At 44.0% G+C, this 25899-nt stretch overlaps 1 protein-coding gene across 1 annotated transcript in view; it reads right to left on the bottom strand.

Moving 5' to 3' along the window:
• PPP1R1A (protein phosphatase 1 regulatory inhibitor subunit 1A) overlaps nt 1–25899 on the bottom strand; it is a 154211-nt gene that overhangs the window by 29817 nt on the left and 98495 nt on the right. The window contains exon 3 of the mRNA XM_029595122.1: nt 11075–11112. Coding sequence (XP_029450982.1) covers nt 11075–11112 — 38 coding nt within the window. The remainder of the gene's footprint in view (nt 1–11074; nt 11113–25899) is intronic.

Below are 25899 nucleotides of genomic sequence, written 5' to 3'. Positions count from 1 at the left end.
ATGCCATTTCTGGTTCCACCTACGGCACCGATTCCACCTCGGTTTCCATCGATGCCTTTAGAGCCTCAGCCAGGTCCATCAGGGTTACAAACCCCACTTGATCCCTACGATACCTGGGGTGATGATGATGATACATCTTCTGACACGGATTTGCCTTCGCCTCCATCTCCTACAGAGAGTAGAAAAAGATCTCCTCCTGAGGATCTATCTTTCATTAATTTTGTGAAAGAGATGTCAGAAGTTGTACCTTTTCAACTACAATCTGAAGCTGATGACAGACACCAGATGATGGAACTCCTTCAATTTCTGGATGCTCCAAAAATCATCGCTTCCATCCCTATACACCAGGTGTTTTTGGATCTGCTCAAGAAAAACTGGGAATCTCCTTCATCAGTGTCCCCAGTTAACAAAAAAGCTGACTCCACCTACCTTGTCCAGTCAGCACCAGGTTTCCAAAAACCTCAACTGGATCATCGCTCTGTTGTGGTTGAGTCCGCGCAGAAGAAGGCCAAGCGTCTTAAGCCACACTCTTCTACCCCACCTACCAGGGACAACAAGTTCCTAGATAGTGTTGGACGGAAAGTCTATCATGGAGCTATGTTGATTTCACGCATAGCTTCATATCAACTTTATATGACTCAGTACAACAGAGCCATCCTTAAGCAGATGCAAGACTATGCTGACACGTTACCAGACCAATACCAACCGCAGCTTCAAGCCCTTCTTCACAAGGGATTTGAGGCAGGGAAGCACGAGATTAGGACTGCCTACGACATATTCGATGCTTCCACAAAAGTTTCAGCCACAGCCATCTCAGCCAGACGTTGGGCTTGGTTAAAATCATCCAACCTTCGCCCAGAGGTTCAGGATCGTCTTGCTGATTTACCCTGCTTAGGCGATAATTTGTTTGGAGAGCAAATTCAGCAGATTGTGGCGGAGTTGAAAGACCACCATGAGACGTTGAAACAACTCTCATCTGTCCCACCTGAGCTGACCTCCAAGCAACCGCAAAAGAAAGACTCTAAGAAGTCATTCTTTCGACCACGCCGTTATTACCCTCCATCGGCCAGGCCTCGTCCAGCTCGATCCTCTACTAGGCCTCAGCCGCGTCAGCCTAGGAAACAAAGGCCTACTGTAGCCCCTCCTCCTGGGCCTGCGGCTGGCCTTTGACTCCCCTGTAGGGAACACATGCCAAACCCCTCTTCCGGACATCCCTGTAGGAGGTCGACTGTACCATTTTCTACAACCTTGGTTGCAGATCACCTCAGATCAGTGGGTGCTAACAATTATCGCACAGGGTTACCACCTCAACTTCGTAACTCTTCCGGCAGACTCCCCGCCTCTTCAAGCGTGGAGTCTATCCACCCATTTGGCTCAATTACAACAGGAAGTATCCCTTCTTCTGCAATCAAATGCTATAGAACCTGTTCCTCCCTCTCAACGAGGCAAGGGATTCTATTCCAGATACTTCCTAATACCAAAGAAATCGGGGGGACTACGTCCCATTTTGGACCTTCGAGCCCTCAACAAATACCTTCAAAAAGAGAAGTTCAAAATGGTAACCCTAGGCGCGCTGCTCCCTCTGCTACAAAGAGGGGATTGGCTGTGCTCTCTCGACCTCAAGGACGCTTATACCCACATTGCGATCACACAATCCCATCGCAAATATCTGCGGTTTCTAGTTGGCCACGACCATTATCAATACGTGTCCTCCCTTTCGGTCTAGCTTCTGCCCCACGAGTCTTTACCAAATGTCTCGTAGTGGTAGCAGCATTCCTCAGGAAGGAAGGTGTCCACGTCTACCCATACCTGGACGATTGGCTAATCAGGGCCTCCACCCAACAGATAGCTCAATCCTCCCTAAAATTGACAATTCAAACACTCCTTTCCTTAGGGTTTCTCGTCAATTACGAGAAATCTTGCTTAGTCCCGTCTCAAACCTTATCCTTCATTGGGGCAGACTTGGACACCTTACAGGCAAAGGCTTACCTTCCTCTTCAGAGGGTCCACACCCTAATGTCCCTGGCTCGCCAGCTCCAGTCTCAGAACACTGCCACGGCTCGCCAGTTCCTCATTCTCCTAGGGCACATGGCATCCTCGGTTCAAGTCACTCCCATGACCCGACTAGCCATGAGAGTAACACAATGGACTCTACGACACCAATGGATTCAAGCTTTTCAGCCTCTGTCCTCCATAGTCACAGTCACACAAGCGCTGCGCCTATCCTTAACCTGGTGGACGACTCAGGTCAACCTCCTTCAGGGCTTACCCTTTCTTCCACCGGATCCGCAAGTAATCCTAACCACCGACGCTTCTCACATCGGTTGGGGAGCCCATGTGGACGACTTTCAAACCCAAGGGTTATGGTCCAAAGAGGAAGCCGAACACCAGATCAATTTCCTGGAACTTCGAGCAATCCGCTATGCGCTCCGCACTTTCAAAGATCATCTCTTTCATCAGATAATCTTAATCCAGACGGACAACCAAGTGGCCATGTGGTACATAAACAAGCAGGGAGGCACCGGCTCCTTCCTTCTGTGTCAGGAAGCTGCGCAGATCTGGGCGGAAGCCCTCTCCCACTCCATGTACCTCAGGGCCACTTACCTGCCGGGAGTAGACAATGTATTGGCAGACCAGCTGAGCCGTGTCTTCCAACCGCACGAGTGGTCACTCGATCCTCTGGTAGCGACCTCTCTGTTTCACAAGTGGGGTTCTCCCCGCATAGACCTCTTTGCGTCCCCTCAGAACCACAAAGTGGACGATTACTGCTCTCTCATTCGGAGCCAGCACTCTCGGCCGAGGGATGCATTCTCCCTCAAGTGGACAACCGGTCTGCTCTATGCATTCCCTCCACTTCCTCTTGTGTCAAAGACTCTCGTGAAGCTACGCCAGGACGGGGGAACCATGATCCTGATAGCACCTTACTGGCCACGCCAAGTATGGTTTCCAATACTCCAGGATCTCTCCATCCGCAGGCACATTCCTCTGGGAAAGGACCCGCAGCTGCTCACTCAAAACGACGGATGCCTCCTCCATCCCAACCTCCAAGCCTTGTCCCTGACGGCATGGATGTTGAAAGGTTAGTCCTTCAGCCTTTCAACCTTTCAGATTCCGTTTCTCGGGTCCTGATAGCTTCACGAAAGCCTTCCACAAGAAAGTCTTACTCATACAAATGGAAAAGGTACACATCATGGTGCACTTCTCAGTCCCTTGATCCCCTTTCCTGTCCAATCTCCAAATTCTTGGACTATTTATGGCATCTCTCTGAATCAGGTCTTAAAACCTCTTCTATCAGAATGCATGTCAGTGCGGTAGCCGCCTTCCATAAAGGTGTACAGGGTGTCCCTATTTCAGTACAACCCCTAGTAACACGTTTTCTTAAAGGCTTGCTCCATCTGCAGCCACCCTTACGTCCTCCGGCCCCATCTTGGGACCTTAACCTGGTTCTTGGTCGTCTAATGAAACCTCCTTTCGAACCTCTGCACTCTGTGAGTTAAAGTATCTCACATGGAAAGTGTTATTCCTTTTGGCTATCACTTCAGCTCGCAGGGTTAGTGAATTGCAGGCCCTAGTTACCTATCCGCCTTACACTAAGCTCCTGCAGGACCGGGCGGTACTTCGCACTCACCCTAAATTTTTACCTAAGGTAGTTTCTGAGTTTCATATTAATCAATCCATCATACTACCTATCTTTTTTCCCAGGCCCCACTCCAACTCCGGGGAACAGACTCTGCATACCCTAGACTGCAAACGAGCTCTAGCTTTTTATCTAGACCGTACAGTTGCTCACAGGAAGAGCACTCAATTATTTGTCTCTTTTCATCCTAACAAGTTAGGACATCCTGTGGGTAAGCAGGCTCTTTCCTCCTGGTTGGCGGACTGCATTTCTTTTTGCTATCAGCAAGCTGGCATTCCCTTTCAAGACCGTGTGAAAGCACACTCTGTGAGGGCCATGGCGACGTCAGTGGCACACCTTCGATCGGTGCCGCTTCCTGACATCTGCAGGGCTGCAACCTGGAGTTCTCTCCATACCTTTGCAGCCCACTATTGTTTGGACAAAGCTGGAAGACAGGATTCCATCTTCGGCCAATCTGTCTTGCGTAACCTTTTTCCAACGTGATGTACCAACACCCTTCCACCTTCCCGGTAGGGTGCGGATGCCCTTTACCAAATTCCACCCCAATTGTAGTGCCTATTGCACGTCATTGGGTGCATTTGCTGCAAGTCAGGACATCCTCAGCTCGGTACTCACCCATTTGTGAGGACAACCATCCTGCTTGTCCTGTGAGAAAGCAAATGTTGCTTACCTGATGTAACAGGTGTTCTCACAGGACAGCAGGATGTTAGTCCTCACGAAACCCGCCCGCCACCCCGCGGTGTTGGGTTTGTTTTGTTTTTACTTTCTAGGCACTGCCTGTAGCTTTGAAAATCAGACTGAAGGGAGACCCCTGCTGGCTGCAGGGTCAGTGCCTTGCTGGGCATGCCCAGTAGGGGCCAGTCAAAGTTCTGTTTAAACTTTGACAGAAGTTTTCCGTGGTGGGCTCCATCCTCGATGTCACCCATTTGTGAGGACTAACATCCTGCTGTCCTGTGAGAACACCTGTTACATCAGGTAAGCAACATTTGCTTTCTCCTATTAACTGTCCTGCCATCACCTGCATTGATTTACATGTTCCATCACGTAAATCAGTCTGGATGCTGGCACTGAAGCTGTACGGCTGCCTTTTGTGTGAGATTGTTTTCACCTTATGTCAATTCCTCAATCCCAGTCCACTTCGCCACATGGGTGAATGACCTGGAAGGGAGAAACATCCCCCCCAGATACCTGCCTTATGCTGTAAGACGTTAGTCCTGGTTGGAAAAAAAGGGCTACTGGTTTTCCAAATAGCTTTAACTCATCAGGAGGAAGCTAAACTGGTCCTCGTTTTATCCTATGGCATGTAATTCTGATTTCACTAAGAAATGTACACGGGAGTTGGCTCTGTGAGAGTGCGCCGCACTGTCATTTATTTATTTATCTTTAACTTTTTTATACCGACGTTTGTGTAAAAAAATACAAATCACACCAGTTTACACTGAAACTGAATTGTCGCATGGGAGCGATTACAGAGAACTCGAAATGCAAATAACAAGTACAAATAACAGAGGAGCAGAGAACTGGAAATATCTGTAGTTAAATACAATCAGGGATCCTATATACATATTTCAATGACGTAGCAAACTCAATACAAAAATATCAGAAAGGAAGAAGTATAAGGGTGAGGAAGGGTGAAAAGTTAACAACAAGAAAGATCTGAACAATGTACAAAATAAGCAGAAGTCTGGATCCGAGAGAACAGAGTAAAACTTGTGGGACATATTCTCCTAGAAGGTGTTGAGATAAATTTCAAGTCTAGGAAGGATCAATGGTAGGAACATGGTGAGGAAAACGAATAATATGTGGAAGACCACGTGGAAGATCCAGGTTTGATTTCCAGGCCTGGCCTCTGCTCTTCAGGCCGACTGGGGCTGAGGATGCTGCAAAGGCACTGCTCACAGCTCCCAGACCAGGGCATCTCAATCGTAGCCCAGTGGCAAAAGGTAGTGGCAGTGTTCGGGGTGCACATCCTGGGCTGCACAGGGAGCCATGGCCTTTGGCCAAGGACTGCCAATTTGATGGCTGGACTAGGCAGAGAGGTTATAAATAGGGGGGGGGGGGGGGAAATCCTGCATAACTGCGAATGAAGGCTCATATCACCATAGGACAACAGATATCAGTTCTGACTAAGCTGGAAACGCAAAGGAGCAGGAAACTGCTGGGGGGGGGGGGGGAGGAAGAAGGAAGTGTGCATGAAGCCCAGCCTGATGGCTCGGTGGAAGCACTGTGCAGGAGATCAGGGCTCAACTCCTGGACACAGCTTCCGCTCGCCGTGTGCCAGCAAGGGCTGAGGGATTATGCCCCAGGGAAGAAAGTGACGCACACTGCTTTGGAGTCAGGGAAGGAGCCAACGGAGTGTGGCCTCTGGCCAAAAGACTGTCACTGCAATGGTGGGCCAAAAACAGGAGAGGGAAGTTAGAAATAAAGGAGAATGGATCAGCTCAGCAGCAGCGCTGCCCACTACCACATGGCGGGACCAGGATTCGATTCCCGGTTCAGGTCTTCCACTCCCCAAGTCAGCTGGGCCCGGGGATGCAGCAGAGGGGCAGGGTTCACAGCCTCTGGTGGGGAGGGAGTCCCAGCCACTGTGCAATGGTGACACTTAGTGGCCAGATTCCTGGCCCTCGATTGCAGGGTTCCAGGAGGAGTTCAGGTGCATGGACCCCCTGGCTGTCACTGCAATGACTGAGCTAAAATAATTCAGGAGGGAATAAAATCCCCAGGTAGTTGTAAATGAAGGCTCATGGGATCGGATCCCAGCTCTGGGTCCGACTGAACTAAGAGTACGAAGGAGCAGGAGGAAAACTGCCTGATCCCCCAAAATGAGAGTTATGAGAATGTAAGAACATAAGAACTGGTTCAGACCAAGGGTCCATCAAGCCCAGCATCCTGTCTCCAACAGTGGCCAATCCAGGCCATAAGAACCTGGCAAGTACCCAAACACTAAGTCTATTCCATGTTACTATTGCTAGTAATCTGATTTATCCAGCTTTCCCACCATGCAAAATATTAGCTGCTATTTTCAAATGTGGTTAAACTGTCAGCAGGTATTATGACACAGCAGATTGACTATTTAGTTGGTCTACAGCTCTCAAAGCATCTTATAATGGGAGATTTAACTTGGACTTGGATGATGCTTCCTCTACTCGTGCTAGGGATTTTTTTTTTTAACTGCTATGTTTATGATACATTGTGTACGGTTAATTGATTTGCTGACACACAAGAATGGGCATATGTCACCCTGATTGGGAGAAGACGGTGACGCATCCAAAGGTACATAAAGTGATCTGGTCTGATCATTATCTGATATCTTATAAGATAATTCGCCAGCATGGGCAACAACCAAATGCTTGACAAAAGAAATCGATCCAATCTCATGTGGAAGTGGAAGGATTTTAAGTCTGAGTTACTGGCTATTACTGCTGATGAAGCCTGGGAGGGTTGCTTGGTTGAGAAGGTGATAGATAGATGGTATTCCAGCCTGTTCCCCAAAGGGAAGTTTTAACAAGGGATTATGGTAGAATTGCCCCCTGGTCTACTCAGGAGTTGATATCACAAAGAAAAATATTAAGGCAAGCAGAAAGAAAGTGAAGGGAAAGTAGAGATGATCTTAGTAAGGAGCACTATAAGGTGGTGATGCAGAATAACAGTATAAATTGTTAAAAGGCTAAAAGGAACTATTGTCTGAGAGTAGGAAGCATCTATTAATCACCCTTTAGTGTTGTTTACTATTGTGAGGAATTTAACAGCTATGCCTCAAATGGACTTTAGGTGTTATGTGAATTGTGAAAAGCTGGTTGATTTTTTCGAGGAGAAATTGATTAATATTCAATGTCCGCTTGTTTTATCAAACACTCTTTCTACCGTATTAATAATCATCTTGCAAGCTGTATGTTTCTAAAATGGACAGAATTTAGGGCTATGACTTGCTGCATTGGAAGTAAAGTTTGCACACAAAAAATGTGTGCAAAACTGCGGGTAAAACTATGCAAAATCTATTACACTGAGCCCCAAGAATCACACGGTGCTGGAGGAAAACAGCCACAGAGCTGTTTCTTCTTTTTTCTCAGCTGGTTTTAAGTTCCCCTGAGACATGCTAGGGGGAAACCCCTCTCTCCTGGGGTTTCCTTAATCTACAATAAAGTTGAAAATCATTACTGTAGACCATGCAAGACTGATATTCAAATGCCAAGAAATAGGACATGGCAATAACATTTGTTATGTCCCATCGACTGGTGTTGCAGGGGGCATACACCCCTGGATTGTAATGCGTGGCAGGTCTATGCTGGGACCAGTGTCATTTTATATTTTTATCAGTTATCCAGAGGAAGGAATAAACAGCAACACTGCCATTGCTGCAGTTCACTCCTCAACTGTGTCATATTGTAAACGCACATCAGAACTCATGGACTTTATAAAAGGATATAGATTCTCTAGGTGCATGGTCAAACAACTGGCAAATGAGATTTAAAGTAGGCAAACCCAGGAAATACGGAATAAACAAGTACCGTACCATATTCTTTGGGGCAGTACTTGTTAACACTTGCCAGGAAAAAGACCCAAGTATTTGAGCAATAACAAGGTGGGAGTGCGTGCGCAACACCAGAGAGCAGAAGCAGCCAACACTGAGTGCTGATTGATATATGGGGACAAAGGCCATTCCACCCCCTCCATAAGGCTTTTGGAGTATGGGGTTCAATTTTGAGTATCCATCCTCGAAAAGGAAATTCAAATGTTAGAAAAAGGTGCAAAGAAGGGCCACGAGGGCTTACATATGCAAAAAATGTGCCCAAATGGAGTGATGTTTAATATACAACAATGTATTTAATAGGGCTTCACAAGGGATCACTTTATTCAAGGAGCATTGAGCTGCCAACTCTATCCAGTCGTCGTCCCCCTCCAAAAAAAATAATGGCCTCATGCTGCACTCCCTCCCCTCTGACATTAATATTCTGCCCCCTTCTTTCTGGTCTACCATGCACCCCATCTGACGTCAACACCACCCATCTCCAATCCCCCATCTTCCCTGCCCTATTTCATTTGAACAATCGGGGGCCTCCTGAGGTTTGATTCAGGTGGTGGCGGCAGCACTGCTATCTCTTTTTTAAGGCACAGAGGCCAGAGATTGAGCCAGCACATGCTCTGCTCCCAGGTCCGGCCTCCTGTACAGAAGTCAGGAGGGGGAGGGAGCCTGGGATTGGAGCACAGGCTTAGGTTTCTGGTCACTGTTCCTTAAGAATGAAAGGCCCTCGCTCGTGGAAACCATCACAGAAACCTGCACCCTCGGAGGTTCACCAAAGGGTTGAGAAAATCCATATTTTGGCCGAGATATCTGCCTATAAATACAAAACCAGCCAAACATTTGTGAAAGTTTGGAAGGCCTATAAGGAGTGGAAGGCGGACTCACAAGGCACTGTTTCATAATTCACATCGGTGACCCCTTGTTGTAGAGAATTACTGCCTTTGTTGATTGTACCACTTACCTATACACCCCAGAAACAAAAGGAGGGAAGGGGAGAGGGAGGGAGAGGGCTTGGTAAAGAAATTGCAGCTATTGAATCGGGTTGTAATACTACCCATGTACGTAGCATCCGGCCAGTACCTGGCTAGCGAAATTTGTGTTATAAGGTTGAGTTTTACAAGCTGGTGGAGACTGAATTGTAACAACATGACGTAATGTGTCAAATTGTATAACATTTATTTACTAGCATTGATGTACAGAGTTGAACTTAACTGATGTGAAATACATAATAAAAATACTTTAATTACCAAAAAAAAAAGAAAGGTCTTTGGGACCGGGGAGAGGGAGGAAAGGAGTCCTTGCTGATCCGCTGGTCGGTGACAGGCAGAAAACCTGCACTTATTTTGGCCAGTTTTTCTCCCGGGAAGGAAGCTGGCCAGGCTGGCCAAATACTGGCTGGTTGGCAACTCTCAAGCAGCAACTAATGTGGCTAAGGGGAGAGCGATTTCATTACCTTCAGACGGAGGATTTCTGTGCTCACAGGGGAAATCGTGAAACATTTTGCCACTGAGCACGGTCATGTCCATAGCATTAAATAATTTCAAAAAGAAAGCCAGGAAAGTTTTGGAATGAAAAAAGAGCTGGTGAGTAAAAGTAACCCAGGGAAATTTGCTGATCGTCAGATTTGGGTTTCAGGAAGGAAATGATTTTTCTCACCACTTCAGAAGTAGAGGGATTTTCATCCTCCCCCGAGTTACTTTTACTTTACTTTATCATCAATGCGGTTTACATAAAAATAACTAAATATACAAGCAATAAAATATAATGCAAATCAATACAATAATAATCACAGCCCTTTAGTTAAAAATTACATACAATAAAAGCAAATTTAAAACTATAAATATGCTATAAAAATATTTAAAAAAAAACAAACAAAGCAAAACAGTAAAAAAGAAAGCAAAAAACTTAGAGAAAACTCTTAGGCAGTCAGAAGGCTGAACTTGATGCACCTTTTGGTCTCCTTACAACATAGTGTGTCACTATGTTTAATTGTGGCTCACATTACAACAAAAAGAATATGTGAGCCCTTCATTGGCGAAACAGAAGCCCACAATGTCTGATGGGAAGGAAGACCCATCCTCATTCACTAAGCTTTTTTTTCACCATAAACACAGGATGGGGGAAAAAAAGCCTTATGAAATCCAGCCCCTGAAAATTTTGTAATGAACAAAGCAATGCAGGGCTATCAACAGTGATGTCAGCACATACAATACAGGGACCACGTGTACTGCACGGTGGCACTCCTGCCAGCATGGACTCTCCCAGTGGAGCCCAGTGTATTTCTGGGCATCTAAGACCTTAAAAAAAACCAAACCCAACCTAAATGTTAACTAAGTCATTTGGATATGCAATGCATTGGGTGAACATCTAGTCTCCCAATGCAGTGCCCAGAACTTCCTGTTCATCCATAATCTGAGCTCGGAGTCAGAGCAGCCCACAAATACAGAATCATTAGGTCTCATTTTCCAGATACATTTTAATATCAGCACTTACATTCCTGTTAAACATTAGGAGGCCAAAATTCAACACTGTCTGTCTGGCTAAGTTAGGACTTAGCTGGACAAATGGTGGGATTTGAAAATCCCACCAAACTGAGTGGTCCTGAGATATATGGATAATGCATTATCCAGTTACCTTGGGAGCAGAGCCAGTTATCTGGCTAAGTTAGCTGGATAAACGCTGATTTTCAGCGAATAACATAGCAGGGAAACTTTAGGACAGGTGATAAGCAGTTCTAAAGTTATCCTAATGAACTTATCCGGTTAACTTTAAGATATTCAGATATATTCAGTGGTGTGCTCACACTGCTCAATATCCTGGCTAAATTAGCTTGATAAATGTATCTGGCTAACTTTTTCCTAGCCAGCAAGTGGCTGAATATGGGCCTCTAGTGTACTGGAGAGAAGCTGGCTTACCTTGAGTAAAGGGTTAGGCATCCTGTCTTCATCAATCTCTGAGTGAAGAGAAATAAATAAGGAGTTACTTCAAAGCCATAGAAACTATATATGGGGAATAGACTAACATAAGAAATACCATAGTGGGTCAGATCAAAGGTTCATCAAGCCCAGCATTCTGGCTCCAACACTGCCCAATCCAGGTCACAAGTGGTTGGCAGGATCCCAAAGCATAGACTCAATCCCTCTTGCTCATAACAAGGCAGTAGCTTTCTCCACGGCTAATAATGGTTTATGGACTTTTCTTCCAGGAGCATGTCTAAATCTTTTTTAACCCTGGCTATACTAACAAATTCCACAATTTAATTGTGTGCTATAGAAAATTGTTTTAAATATGCTACCAAATAGCTTAGTTCTAGTGCTATCTGAAAGGGTAAATAACCGTTCAGTGTTTACCCATTCCACCCCACTCATGATTTTATAGACCTCTGTCATATGTCCAGGCTGAAGAGCCCTAATCTTTTTAGCCTTTCCATTGCCACCCTCTTTATCCTTCTGTTCCTCCTTCTCTATATTTCCAGTTCTGTTATATCTCTTTTGAGATGCAGTGACCAAAATTGCACAAATGTCTCAAAGAGCAGTAGTACCATGGATTGATACAGAGGCATTACGATATCATCTGTTTTATTTTCCATTCCTTTCCTAATAATACCCAAAATTCTGTTTGTTTTTTTTTAACTGCTGCCACACACTGGACCAAAGATTTCAAAGTATTGTCCACAATGATTCCAAGATTTTTTTTCCTGGGTAGTGACGCCTAATATGGAATCCAGCATCGTGTACCTATAGTTTGGATTATTCTTCCCTTTATGAATCACTTTGCACTTGTCCACATTAAATTTCATTTGCCATTTAGACACCCAATCCCCCAGTTTTGCAAGGTCCTCTTGCAATTTCTCACAATCATCTTGTGATCTAACAACTTTGAATAATTTCGTGTCATTTGTGAATTTGATCATCTCACTCATCACTCCCTTTTCCAGATTATTTATCAATATATTAAAAAGCATAGTTCCAAAACAGATGCCCTGCATCACTTCACTATTTAGCTTTCTCCACTGAGAGAAATGACCATTCAGTCCTACTCTCCATTTCCTATCCTTTAGCCAGTTAGCAATCCACAACAGGATATTGCCGTGACTATCCATGACTTTTTAATTTCCTGATGAGTCTCTCACGAGGGACGTCAGACACCTTATGAAAATCCAGATACATTATATCCACATTTTTGTTGGTAAATCTAATAGATTTGTAAGGTGATATTTCCCTTTGCGAAATCCATTTGGCTCTGCCATATTAGTCTGGGTAAATCCAAATGATCAGTAATTTTGTTCTTCAGAACAGCTACTACCATTTTGCTCATCACCACTGTCAGGCTCAACGGTCTGTAGTATTCTGGAGCCCTTCTTAAAAATGGGTTTTACATTGGCCACCCTCCAATCCACATGTACCATAGCTGATTTGAATGAGAAATTTGAGATTACTAGTAATAAATCTGCAATTTCATTTTTATCTAGAAACATGATGACAGAAAAAGACGGTATGGCCTATCCAGTCTGCCCACCTCCACAATCCCTCCCAGCCCTTCAGAAACTCCTTGTGCCAGTCCCATGTTTTCTTGAATTCAGGTATTGTCCTTATCTCCACCATCTTACTGGGAGGTTGGGAGGTTGTTCCATGCATCTACCACCTTCTCTATCAAGAAATATGTCCTTCGATTACTCCTTTCATTTCATTCCATGACCCCCTCATTCCAGAGCCTCTTCTCTGCTAAAAGAGGCCCGTCTCCTGTGCATTGATATCTTGGAGGTATTTAAATGTCTCTATCAAATCTCCCATCTTTCCTCTAAGGAATATATGTTTGATCTTATGTTTGTTCCCATATACTTTACGATGAAGACCACTGATCATTTTGGTAGCCACCCTCTGGATCAACTCCATCTGGTTTATATCCTTTTGAAGATGCAATCTCTAGAATTTCACACAGTATTCCAAATGAGGTCTCACCAGGGATGTATACAAGAGCATTATCACTTCCTCTTTTCTGCTATTCATTCTTCTCCCTATACACCCAAGCATCATCTTGGTTTTTGCTATTGTCTTATCCACCTGTTTGGCCATCTTGAGATTATCAGATATGATCAACCCTAGATCCCACTCTTGATTTGTGCAATGGAAAATTTCACCCTGAGACTCAGGGAATTTGCATCAGTTGCAGGGTCTCAAGGGAAACATCGAAATCTCAGAGCTTCTCTGTATACAGAGAATTCTGCAGGCTCACTCCCCTTCCTTAGTAAGCCTGTAGGAAACAGGAGAAGTGGGGTGAGTCTGGAGCAGATATTACAAACAGCATGTGGGGAAAAACTGGAGAGGGGATGCAACACACCCAAAACTCGGTCTGTAGCTGTGATTCCAGGACTTGGTAATCACTCAGCTAAGGGTAGAATGACGATGCATAAGTCATGGAGCTGTAATTTATAGGAGGTGGAAACAAAGAGAGTGCTGGAAGAGGAAGGGGAATTATAGTGAGATTGTCTCTGGAGGGGGGGACAGATGATGGTGGTAGGAGGAAACAAGAGAGAGAATCTGTGGGGGTTGAGGGGTAGAAGAGAGAAAGCTGGTGGGGGGAGAGTGGAAAAGAGAAATCTGATACATATTATTCCATTGCTTCCCCCCCCCCCTTTTCCATCTGCTAATCAACAGCAATCTCAGGTGACCACAAATCAAAGGTTCCCAGGTATACCTATACTATACTGCTCACTTGGGTTTTTGCAGCCCAAATGCATGACTGCATTTTTTTAGCATTAAATCTTAGCTATCAAATTCCTGACCATTCCTCAAACTTTGCTAGATACCTCCTCATATCTTCTACATCTTCTGGGATGTCTCCCCTATTGCAGATTTTGGTATCATCCACAAAAAGATAAACCATTTCCTACAGGCAGTGGCGTACTAAGAGGGGGTACGGTCCGCCCTGGGTGATAGCCAGGAGGGGGTGCCATCGAGGAAGGTCGGTGGCCCGCTCGCGGCAGAAGAAGAGGGAGGCTGCTGGGCCATAAGCGGTGGATGCACTAGGCGGCCGTCTAGAGCGGCATGGCTCTGGGGGCCACAGCTGCATAGCCTTTTCTTTTTCCCACCTGAGCGGCCCAGAAGAGGAAGTGGTGGGTCCGCAGGGACGGGAAGAGGGAAAGTCTAAGCAGTTGCAGCCCAAAGTAAGAAGAAGATCAGTGTGTGTCCCAGGCATTGCAGGAAGAGGTAGCATCGGCGTTTGAGTGCACTTGGAGCAGCAACAGTGCTGCCAGTGCCCCCCCTCTTCACTGTAGGGGCAAGAAGCAGAGCTGCACCAGTCCCTGCTGCCTCAAGAAAAATGAAGAGTCCCCCGTCTATCGCAGCCACTAAAGAAGGAAGCTGCTGCTGTACTTCTGATGAGGAGCAGGATAGGAAGTGAAAGAGAGTGTGTTTGTGTCTGTGTGTGTGTGTGTATCTGACTGGGATAGTCTGTGTATTAGAGCATGTGTGTGTCATAGCATGTCTGTGTCTGTGTGTTAGAGCATGCGATAAAGCATGTCTGTGTGTGTAAGTGTGTATCTGTCTATGACAGCATTTTTGTGTGTGTGACTGAGAGCATGTCAGTAGCTATCGGGCGGATTTTAAAAGCCCTGCTCGCGTAAATCCGCCGGGATTTACACGAGCAGGGCCTTGCGCGCCGGCGCGCCTATTTTCCATAGGCCGCCGGTGCGCGCAGAACCATGGGACTCGCGTAAGTCCCGGGGTTTCTGAAAAGGGGCGTGTCGGGGGCGTCGCTGAGTGACGCCGCGTTTGGGGGGCGTGTCCCGGCATTTGGGGGCGGGCCTGGGGCGTGGCACCGGCCCAGGGGCATTCCGGGGGCGTGGCCGCACCCTCCGGAATCGCCCCCGGGTTGGGTCTCGGCGCGCCAGCAGCCCGCTGGCGCGCGTGGATTTACATCTCCCTCCGGGAGGCGTAAATCCATGGATAAATGTGGGGGGGGGTTTTAGATAGGGCTGGGGGGGTGGGTTAGGTAGAGGAAGGGAGGGGAAGGTGAGGGGAGGGCGAAAGAGAGTTCCCTCCGAGGCCGCTCCGATTTCGGAGCGGCCTCAGAGGGAACGGAGGCAGGCTGTGCGGCTCGGCGCGCGCCGGCTGCCCAAAATCGGCAGCCTTGTGCACGCCGATCCAGGATTTTAGAAGATACGCGCGGCTACGCGCATATCTTATAAAATCCAGCGTACTTTTGTTTGCGCCTGCTGCGCAAACAAAAGTATGCGATCGCGCAGTTTTAAAAAATCTACCCCTATGTGAGTGTGTGTGTGTGCGTGAGAGCACATGTCTGTGACTGAGCATGTGTGTATGTATGAGAGAGAGGAGAAAGAATGTGAGCAATAGCCCCTCTCCTCTCCCCTGTTAATCCAGACAATATCAGGGCATCTGGAAATCAAAAGATCCCAGGTATGGACAGCAGGGGATTTTTTTTTTTAATCTTTTTTTATGTTTTAAGTATTGAGTAGTGTTTGTGTCTGCTGTTTTGAAATATTTTATTGGTCTTTGGAAAATTTATATGAGTTTTAAATTATTGAATGTTATTCTTTTTGCCAGCTTTTTGCAATATTCTTTGTATTAGTATGGATTTACATCTATTGATGTTTTATATTTCTTGTTTTTATTGTTTGTTGTTTATGAGAAATTTAATGCTTCTGTTTTTCCAATGTTGCACTGCATATATATTCTGGCTTGTTGCGGTTTATAATTCAGTTTTTTACTGCAGTTTTTTATTACTACTTTTAGTCACTTTATTCTCCATTTGGTGAGGGTCTGTTTCTTTTTTGATGTGTGACTCAGCTGACGTATTCTGCTAGTGTGTAGTTCCTGTGTCGGATCTATAGCAGCTTGGCTTTTTCTGTTTTCCAATTAGTAGGTGTATTGATGTTTTAGGGCTTGGTGTAATAATTGCAATGTTGCCTTTTCGTAAGTAGGGTTGCTAGTGTTTGAGTGCTGGCAGTCATTGCAGTTTTGGTATGGGAGATTTACTATATTGAAATTGTAATTCAATTTACTTGTGGCTTTCAGAGGACCAAGCCCGTACCCATCACACACTACAATAAACCCAATACCAGTTCCAAGGGTCTTTTTTTACTTTTTTACAGGTTTTTACAACACTGCATGTGAATATAACATACATGTTGTAAGTAATATTTTTACCTCAGAAGACTGTACTTTAAATGTTCATGTAAAATCTATTATTATAAATGCATAATACTTAATTGTGTGAGACGAGGGTATGACTGAGGGGGGGGGGGGGGGGCAGGCTGTAAGTTTCGCCTAGGGCATCTAATAACCTTGCACCGGCCTTGGGTGGAAGACAGTGAAGAGAGCAGCCAGATAGCCACAAGCAGCGGACCAGAATGACTGCACATGAGCCAATGTGATTGAGAGAGGAAGAGGTGTGTGTGTGTGTATGTAAGTAAGAGACTGGGAGAGTGTGTGTGTGTGTGTGTGTGTGTGTGTGTGTGTGAGGGATCCTCTGTGAAGGGTTGTGTATGTGTGAGGGAGAGTCAAATGGAGGGAGCCTGTGTGAGGGAGAGGGGTACCGGAGATCACTGGGGGGAGGACAGAGAAGTGAACCTTGCGGAGGGGGGTGCCAAAGGAAGTATCCACCTGGGTGCCAAATACTTTAGGTATGCCGTTGCCTATAGGCCTTCGTTATATTGCTTACAAAAATGTTGAAAAGAATCAGTCCAAGGACCAATCCCTGTGGCATTTCCTCTGTGCAACTTAGATAGCTTAACTTGGTCTTTACTCACAGACAGAGGAGGCCGCTTCTTCAACTCCAAACTTTATTAACAGGCAAAACAAATAAAGTCTTACTGTGCATAAACTGGAAATAACAGCGACCAGTGCAGTCTGGGCCACAGAAATAAAGATAGGTAAAATGAGGAGTGTTCTGCTGGCTGGCCAGATTAGCTGCAGCATCACACAGGGCACAACAAATTGAAGACATGAGAAAAAATACCCAGGAACCCCTGCTTCCAAGTCGGAGGTTAACCTTTCAGAACCAGCTGCACTGAATATAGTAGGTCAGCCTACACTGTGAATGTGTAGGCTGACCACCATTTGGCAGTGTAACAGAAAACAAAGAAACTTTCAGGCCGATACAGTACAGTGTGCTGCGGCGGAGCGTACTGTTAACCCCTGGCTGGACACGCGTTTTTGACGTGCTAGCTATACCCCTTATTCAGTAAGCCGCTCCTGTCAAAAAGGAGGCGCTAGGGACGCGCTAGTGTCCCTAGCGCCTCCTTTTACCGCGGGCCCTAATTAGCATATTTTTATTTACTGGATCACGCGCACAGGACACTGTCCTGTGCACGCGCCAGAAGAGCGGGCACTCGCCCGCTCTCCCGCGTTTCTTTCTGTATCGGCCTGTTTATGCAGAATAAAAGCATGAAATAGAAAAGCTGTTGTGGAAGCAGGACATTGTGAAAGCAGGACAACAGTGAATAAACAGAAAAACATCTGTGGAGATAGGACACTGTATACTACTAGTAACACCCCTCTCCTTATAGTGGACTCCATTTACCACTACTCCATTTACCTCTAAATCAATTTCTAACGCATGCAAATCGTTTCAGGGCCTATACCAAGGGCACTCAGTTTATTTATAATTTGCCCATGCAAAACCATGTGAAAGGCCCATCTGAAATCCAAGTACATTATAACGCTACATTTTTTAATTCTTTCAGAATTCTAGTATGTAAACCATCCGATCCCAGTGATTTGTTACTGTGTAGTTTGTCAATCTGCTCTTTTACATTGTGATTTGATTCAGTTCTTCAGAATAATTATCTTCAAAGAATGTTACTGGCATGCATATTTCCATAACATCTTTCTAAGTAAAGACCAAAGCAAAGCATTCATTTAGTTTTTCTGCTATGACCTTGTCTTCCCACAGCTCCCCCTTTACCCTTCAGATATTTAGTGGTCCAAACAAATCCCTTACAGGCTTCTTACTGTGAATGTAACTTGAAAAGATTTTAATTTTACTTTTTGCCTCTCTGGCAAGTTTCTTTTCAAATTCTATTTTGGTCTGCCTATGGATGCTTTGCATCCAGCTTGTCAGTGCTTATATACTTTCTTTGTCTAGTGTAATCTACCAGATAAGAGGCAAAGTTTTGATCGCCTTTAGAGAGAGAGAGAATCACATACTTATCTATTTTTACTTAGCTAAAAAAAGATAACCAGCTATCTTTTGCAATTGTACTTAGCTGTGTTGTATTTACTGTAAATATTAAAAATGACAGCTAAATAAAAATAATCTTAGTTTGATTTAGGGAAGCTTTTAACAAGCTCAGAGTTAGATGGCCAAATTTGGGACCCAGTGCAATAAAGGAAGCATTAAAACTGTATGCTAGTAATGCCATGTGGAATATTTTATATAGCATGTTGGACTTTCAATTGGTGTACAATTGGATTCAGTGAAAAACTGACAATGTCATATTTGATTGTCTGTTATATTTCTATTCTGCCAATAAAGACATTTATACAAAAAAAAAATTGTATGCTGAAATTCAGCACACAGTTTCTTAAAGCATTCACTAAAAAAAATGTTAAGTCCCAATGCAAGTGAGCCTGACTTCAGTGCCGGGAAAAATAGTGGAAACTATTCTCAAGATCAAAATCGTAGAGCATATAGAAAGACATGGTTTAATGGGACACAGTCAACATGGATTTACCCAAGGGAAGTCTTGCCTAACAAATCTGCTTCATTTTTTTGAAGGGGTTAATAAACATGTGGATAAAGGTGAACCGGTACTTGTAGTGTATTTGGATTTTCAGAAGGCGTTTGACAAAGTCCCTCATGAGAGGCTTCTACGAAAACTAAAAAGTCATGGGATAGGAGGCGATGTCCTTTCGTGGATTACAAACTGGTTAAAAGACAGGAATCTAAAAAGGTTATACTCGCCGGGCCTATTTTAAAAAGGCCCAGAGGCATGTGTAAAGCCCCGGGGCACACGTAAGTCCCGGGGTTTGCAAAAAGAGGCGGGGGCGTGGCAGGCGCAAAAGGTAAAATAAAAGTTTTTGGGAGGGGTTAGAGTAGGGCTAGGTGGGGGAAAGGTTAGGTTAGGGGGAAGGAAATGGGGGAAGGCAGCGCGGCTCGGCGCACACAAAATACACAATTGTGCACACCCTTGCGTGCGCGCCGACCCCTGATTTTATAACTTGCGCGCGCACATGTACGCCCGCGCGCAGCCTTTTAAAATCTACCCCTATGCGCACTAATGAAAAGTTCCAAAAAAGGGGCGGGGCTTAGCCGTTCCCAATCTGCACTGAAATACACGCACAGGCGCGTGCTAGAGGTCCCCTGCCGCATAACTTTGCTTCTGCTATGGATGACATGCAAGTTATAAAACAAAAACAAATAGACTGATCGACAGGGTTTTAAGGGTCAGGGCTAACAGGTGAGAAGGGAGGCTACTGAACTAGGGGCGGGGTTTGGAAGTCCTATTCCTTACCTAGGCAAACTGGTAAAACAGGGAATGGGGTCGTCGCATGTGTGTTTTAAAATCCCTCTGCTTACGTAATCAACGCTGCATTTGCATGCATAGACACACGTCCACTTAAGATTGTGTGCACATGTGCACATGGTCAGCTATTTTGAAACACGCACGTATATATGCACAAATGTTATAAAATGGCCGCATCCCTGGGTGCGGGCTGACGATCGTGTGTACATGTGCACCCGTGCGCCTGTTTAAAAGTTACCATCTTAGCAAGCACATCTGTGAGTTAAACTGTGCACTCTGATAAGTGCACCCACCGATCGTTTTCTATGCGCGTCTATTACCCTTTATACTGTAAGGGGGAATAGCACCTTGAAAACGTGCGTCCAAACTCGCGAAAACTAATAGTTGCCCAGGATACTGAAAGTAAAATGTGCGGCCAAACCCAAAGGTAGGCGTTAATCATAGACGGCACCAGGTAAGTGTACAGAAAAGCAGAAAAAACTGCTTTTCTGTACACCCTCCAACTTAATATCATAGCGATATTAAGTCGGAGGTCCCAAAAAAAAAAAAAAAAGCTGTCCGCTGTCCCGCAGGTTGGAAAACGGACGCTAAATTTTTCCGGCGTCCATTTTCCGAACCTGTGGCTGTCAGCGGGTTCGAAAACAGATGCCGCTAAAATTAAGCGTCGGTGATCAGAACTGCTGACAGCCGCCGCTTCCGCTAATAAGGAGGCGCTAGGGTCGTGCTAGTGTCCCTAGCGCCTCCTTATTAGCGCAGATCCTAATTTGAATACAGAATCACGCTCCCAGGAGAGGTGCCTGGACGCGCGTCGGGAGAGCGGGCGCTCAACACGGAGCACCTGCTCTCCCGCGGGTTTTTTTTGAATCGGCCTGATAATTAATCTATGTGACTAAAATTTAGCCACTCAGCACTGATTAACTTTTGAAAGGCTTTGATTTAGTTGGCTAAGTTCTTACCTAATTGGATAGATCCCTTTGAAAACTGACCTCCAAATTGTCTAATCTTATGCCAAAACAAAAAAATGGGGCAAAGGATAAACATATTCAAAACATACATGAATAGACAGAAACCTTACAATTCCAACACGTCCATGTTTCAGAAGTGCTCTGCCTGTTTCAGGCAGAATGTTAAAATATGGCATCAGAATATACGAAAAGCAAACAGCAAGAAAACAAAAGAAGAAAAACAAAACCTTTTTTAAAAATACTCTTTTTTTTTTTTGTTACAGCGACTATTGTTGTAAAGGTTACAGTCACCTGATTTCTCTTGATTTTCTTGTGAGATATGCCCTGCTGTCCTTAAGACAGTTCTGCAATCAGAAATGGCACTGGGTTGACTATGATGCCCCCTTCACAAGGGACAAGCCATCAGATACATGTATAACATTGGTTTCAAGTCATATCATCAATCTTTCTTTGAACTGTGCAGATCATTTCAGCACTCACTCATAAACTAAGAGTGTGGCGATGAGCAGTTTGATCCTCTTAGACAGATGTAGTTCTTTCTCATTCTCAACAGGAAAAAAATGTTTCAGATGCGCAGTGTTCTTCGCTGACGAGATGAGGTTAATCTTGTTTTGTTATTGCCTCTTGTGGCTGCAAGGTACAGACTCTGCTCTTGCTACATCTGGTATATTAAACAGATCAACAGAAATATAAACACCTTCCACCTACTGTCATCCTTTTTCTCACAAATTACAGCACGCCCACTGGCACACCGTGAAGTCACTCATAAAGTCAATATTACTTTCCTAACTGCCAAGTCCCCACTCCCTACAGTAATCAGCGGGACCACAGTCTGTGAGAAAACAGCAGTTACAAAAGTAATACTGACTTTTATATCCTTCCCAAGGGGGCAACTTGGTTTAAATAACAATGTTGACTCGGTATTAGAGTGCATGTGAGAACTGGATACAAGTGGATGATATAGCAGTCTTGCTTTCCAGTATCCCCGGCTAAATGTTTCCGTTTGTTTCTTTCTATCTGCTCTCATTAAGAATCTTAGTTCGTTATTGGCTGATTTGATAGCTATGGCCACCTTTAATTGGATAGTTTCACATTATGCAAAAACATTGGTTTTGTTGTTTTCCTGGGTTTGCTGATTGGCTGCTATGCTGGCAGGATGGCTTCATTGTTGGGCCCTCCTCTTTGCTTCCTTCAGATGCCAAGCTTACCGGCAATGATGCTTTACTTTTATCTATGACACCTGGTTATCTGCCAGGTGTCATAGATTACTGTGAATTATGCTCGCCGCCTTTTGGGTTTCTCGTTGCGTTCTTAAGATGCGATGTCATTGGTATTCTTAAGGTATTGCGTAAAGGAAAAATTTTGGATCAACTTGTTTACTGCTTGCCCCTTGTGGAGAAGTTGTTACAGCTGCATGAAGTGTCTCTTCTCAGCTTGAGCACTCCCCTGTGTCAACCCCGGTGACTGTTTCTGATTATAGGACGCTTCTAAGGACAGCAGGCCAGACCTCTTAAGAAATCTGAGAGAAATAAAGAGCCATCAGCTAAGTGTAGAATTTACTACAATAGGACCTGTAAACGTTTTTCTACCAAGGAAAATGTTTTCTTTTTCTATTTTTGTGTGTTTTTTCGTGTCCCAATATGGCCCAATATGGCCAAAACTTGGCCATATTGGGCTTCTGTATGTTGATGTGTGTGTCTTTTCAATACAATATATACATTTTTCCCTTTTTTTTAATTCTTTTTTTTTCTGTCTACTTGTTTTCTTTTTCTTTTCTTTAGCCAATGATTAGATATTTGGAGGCTGAAATTCAAAATAAAAAGCTGAGTTCTTGATTTAGGCTTCTATTTTCAAAACTTAGGCACCTAAGTATGCTGAAAACAGGTGCCGAAATTTACCCTTGCTAAGTTAGGCACCTAGTGCTGAAAATTTATTTATTTATTTTATTTATTTAAACATTTTTGTATACCGTTGTTTAGTGATACCATCACAACGGTTTACAAATAGGCACAAAAATAAATTCGAGATAGATTGTACTTTAACCAGGGGGTGCCGCAGTTGTTCAGATACATGATTTAATATTATAAGCTATATGTAAAGTGTATTAAAATTCCCTTTATGGGCTAACCGTAGATGCGGTATACTGTAATTCTTTAACTTAATACTTAAGTGTGATAAAATAAAAATAAAAACACATATGTTTTCAGGTGACTTTTGCTTGTGCGTATAAGTCCTTTTCTTGTTTCTTAGTACTACCTATTTCCCATTCTCACTTTGAAAGGCCTTTTTGAAAAGCCATGTTTTTAAGCTTTTTTTGAAGAGTTTTTGATCCCTCATTAGTCTTATTTCGGGTGGCATTGTGTTCCATAATATAGGGCCGGCTAATGACAGTGCTCTTTCCCTTACTTGTGTCAGTTTAGCTGTCTTTACAGAGGGTATGGTTAGTAAGGCTTTGTTTGCTGATCTGAGATTTCTTTGGGGAACATGTAGTCTTAATGCAGTGTTTAACCAATCAGTATTTTCTTCATTAATTAACTTGTGGATTGTGCAAAGTGTTTTAAATTGTACTCTTTGTTCGATTGGCAGCCAGTGTAATTCGGCAAGAGTTTGAGTGATGTGGTCCCTTCTGCTTTTTCCAGTTAGGATTCTGGCTGCAGAGTTCTGTAAGATTTGGAGTGGTCTTAGTGTTGAATGTGGTAAACCAAGGAAGAGTGTGTTACAATAGTCTGTGCTAGCGAAAATAAGTGCTTGGAGAACGGTTCGAAAGTGTACTTGGTTTAGTAGTGGTTTTAGCCTTCTAAGGACCATTAGTTTTGTGTACCCCTCTCTGACTTTCAATGATATGTGTTGTTTGAGGTTGATTTCATTGTCAATTATTACTCCTAGGTTTCAAGTTTTTTCGGTTAGTTCCACTATCTGATTGTTTCTGAGTTTGATGGGATTCTGGGTTAATTCAGTTGTTTTTCGTTCAAGGTGTATGAATTCTGTTTTTTCAATGTTAATTACTAGTTCCATTTGGCACAGCAGTTGTTTAATTATGCCTAGGTATAACATTGCTAGGTTCAACGTTTTTTCAATTGTTTCGTCTACTGGTAAAATTAGCTGGATGTCGTCCGCATATATGTAATGTATGATACCTAGACCGGCTAAGAGGTGGCATAGGGGCAGCATGTAAATGTTAAATAGAGTCGCCGAAAGTGCTGATCCCTGGGGCACTCCGGTTTTTAGCTGGATTTTGTCTGAAATGGTGTTTTTTATCTGTACCTGAAAGAATCTATTGTCTAGGTAGGACCTGAACCATTCAATTGTTTTGTTTTGAAGTCCTATTTCTTCAAGCCTGTTTAGTAGTATGTTATGATTTACTGTGTCGAATGCTGCTGATAGGTCTAATAATATCATGATGTAGTGTTTCCCACTGTCAAACCCACGTAATACATTGTCTGTTAGAGAGATAAATAAGGTTTCAGTACTATAGTGTTTTCTAAAGCCGTGTTGTGAGGGGTAAAGTATGCTGTTGTTGTCTAAATGTTCAGCTAGTTGTTTTTGTATCATTTTTTCTATTAATTTAGCGAGCATGGGTAGGTTTGAAATAGGTCTATAGTTACTCAAGATGTTTGGGTCGCTGTTTTTTTTCTTCAGTATTGGTTTAATTATAACCCCTTTAAGAGAGTCTGGCATAAGGCCTTCATTAAGCGATAGGTTAATTATTTTTGCTATAGTAGGGGAGGTTATGTCAGCTAGTTTTTTTATATCCATGGTGGGAATAGTGTCAATTTTATGCGAGGTTCAAATTTTTTATCATGGATTCCACTTCAATTTGGGATACTTCGTCAAATTTGGACCATGGTTAGATTTCTTTGACCATGGTGTCAAAGAAATCTAACCTCATTCCCGAATCTGACCCCGTCCCTGGTCCCACCCTCTTTTTAGGCACCTATATTTTAAGTGCTTAAGTAGGGAAAATTTTCAGTTTTAGTTTGTTGTGGGTTTTTTGTTTGTTTTTTTTTAAACCCCAGATGTTATGAGAGCCCATCCTCCTCTCTCTCTAATTTCTATTAGGTTTATTAGTACTTTTCTATGTTAAATGCTTTCTACACCATAAGCAGCTTCCTATGCAGACTGAATGGACCATTTGTTTTTTATCTGCTGTCATTACTAAGTTACAGAGATATGCTTAGTTCCCGTTTTCCTGTCACCTTTTGCTTTTCTGATTGATACAATTACTTCATTCGCTTGCATCAGAGAACACCTGTTATGGGTAAGCAATTTTGCCTGTGCTTGCAGTGTTACCTACTGTCTGTGTCTGGCTACAAAGCAATGTTGGAAATAGCTCTTACTATCAGACTGCTACCCTGCAAGACTAGCAGGATCAGTGCTTCCATTAGGCAAAGCAGGCTGTCGTCTAGAGCACCACGATTTTGGGGGTGGAAAAATCTTAGTAGTGTGAGGTCCAGAGGGGTGCTGTACAAGAGCCAATATATTCAAAGAAAGGAGCAGGGTACTGGAGTCACTGCTACCAGTAGATAAATTGGGAGAGCGGGTGAATGATCAAAGGTTCACCTAAGGTGCCAAATATGCTTGCACTGGTCCTGAATATTGGACCTTTGTATAGGAGGGAATGCGGAAGAACGCCATGCAGATTAGCACAGAGATGAAATCCAGCAAGGCAGCCATGTAAGGCCACATCACAAAGAAGACCAGGCTTGGACATGGCTGTCTTAGGAGTGCTACCTCCTCCTGCGGCCCCAAAGACTTAACTGCCTTTTAATTAGGGTTCTTATGTTCTCTTATCTCCATGTTCAGGGGGACAAGCTGAACCAGTCCTGTTTTATCCCACTGCATGCAGGGAGATGCAGTCCTATTTCTTTCTCGTAAGGTTAAGCACAATAACATATCCCTGCGTGCAATGGGGTAAACCCAAGACTGGCTCAGCTTGTTCCTCTAGACATGGAGCTATATGGTCACCCTCCTTTTAATCATCTCTGCAAAGGACCCTGTTACCTTCTCTTTATTAACTTGCTTTGGATAGATGGATCACAGAACTTCAGATTTTCTCCTCCCACATCACAGGCCCTCAACAGCATCCTTAGCTCAGCCTGCTGCCATCACTAATTTTACCACATACCTTAGAAATAACATGCTTGTAATACCAAGGTTACATCAATGATCACCCCGGCTCCATCCCATGTTTGCTGAAGAAGAAAAATGGGGCATACTATAACTGTGTCATGGAGGTTCCCAGAACAAAAGGACATGCTATATTTATTAGGCAAAAATCAGCAAGGAT

The sequence above is a fragment of the Rhinatrema bivittatum genome, chromosome 3 (assembly GCF_901001135.1).
Source record: "Rhinatrema bivittatum chromosome 3, aRhiBiv1.1, whole genome shotgun sequence".
Lineage (NCBI taxonomy): Eukaryota > Metazoa > Chordata > Amphibia > Gymnophiona > Rhinatrematidae > Rhinatrema > Rhinatrema bivittatum.
Note: the sequence above shows the minus strand (reverse complement) of the source record. Positions and strands in the feature narration are given on the sequence as shown.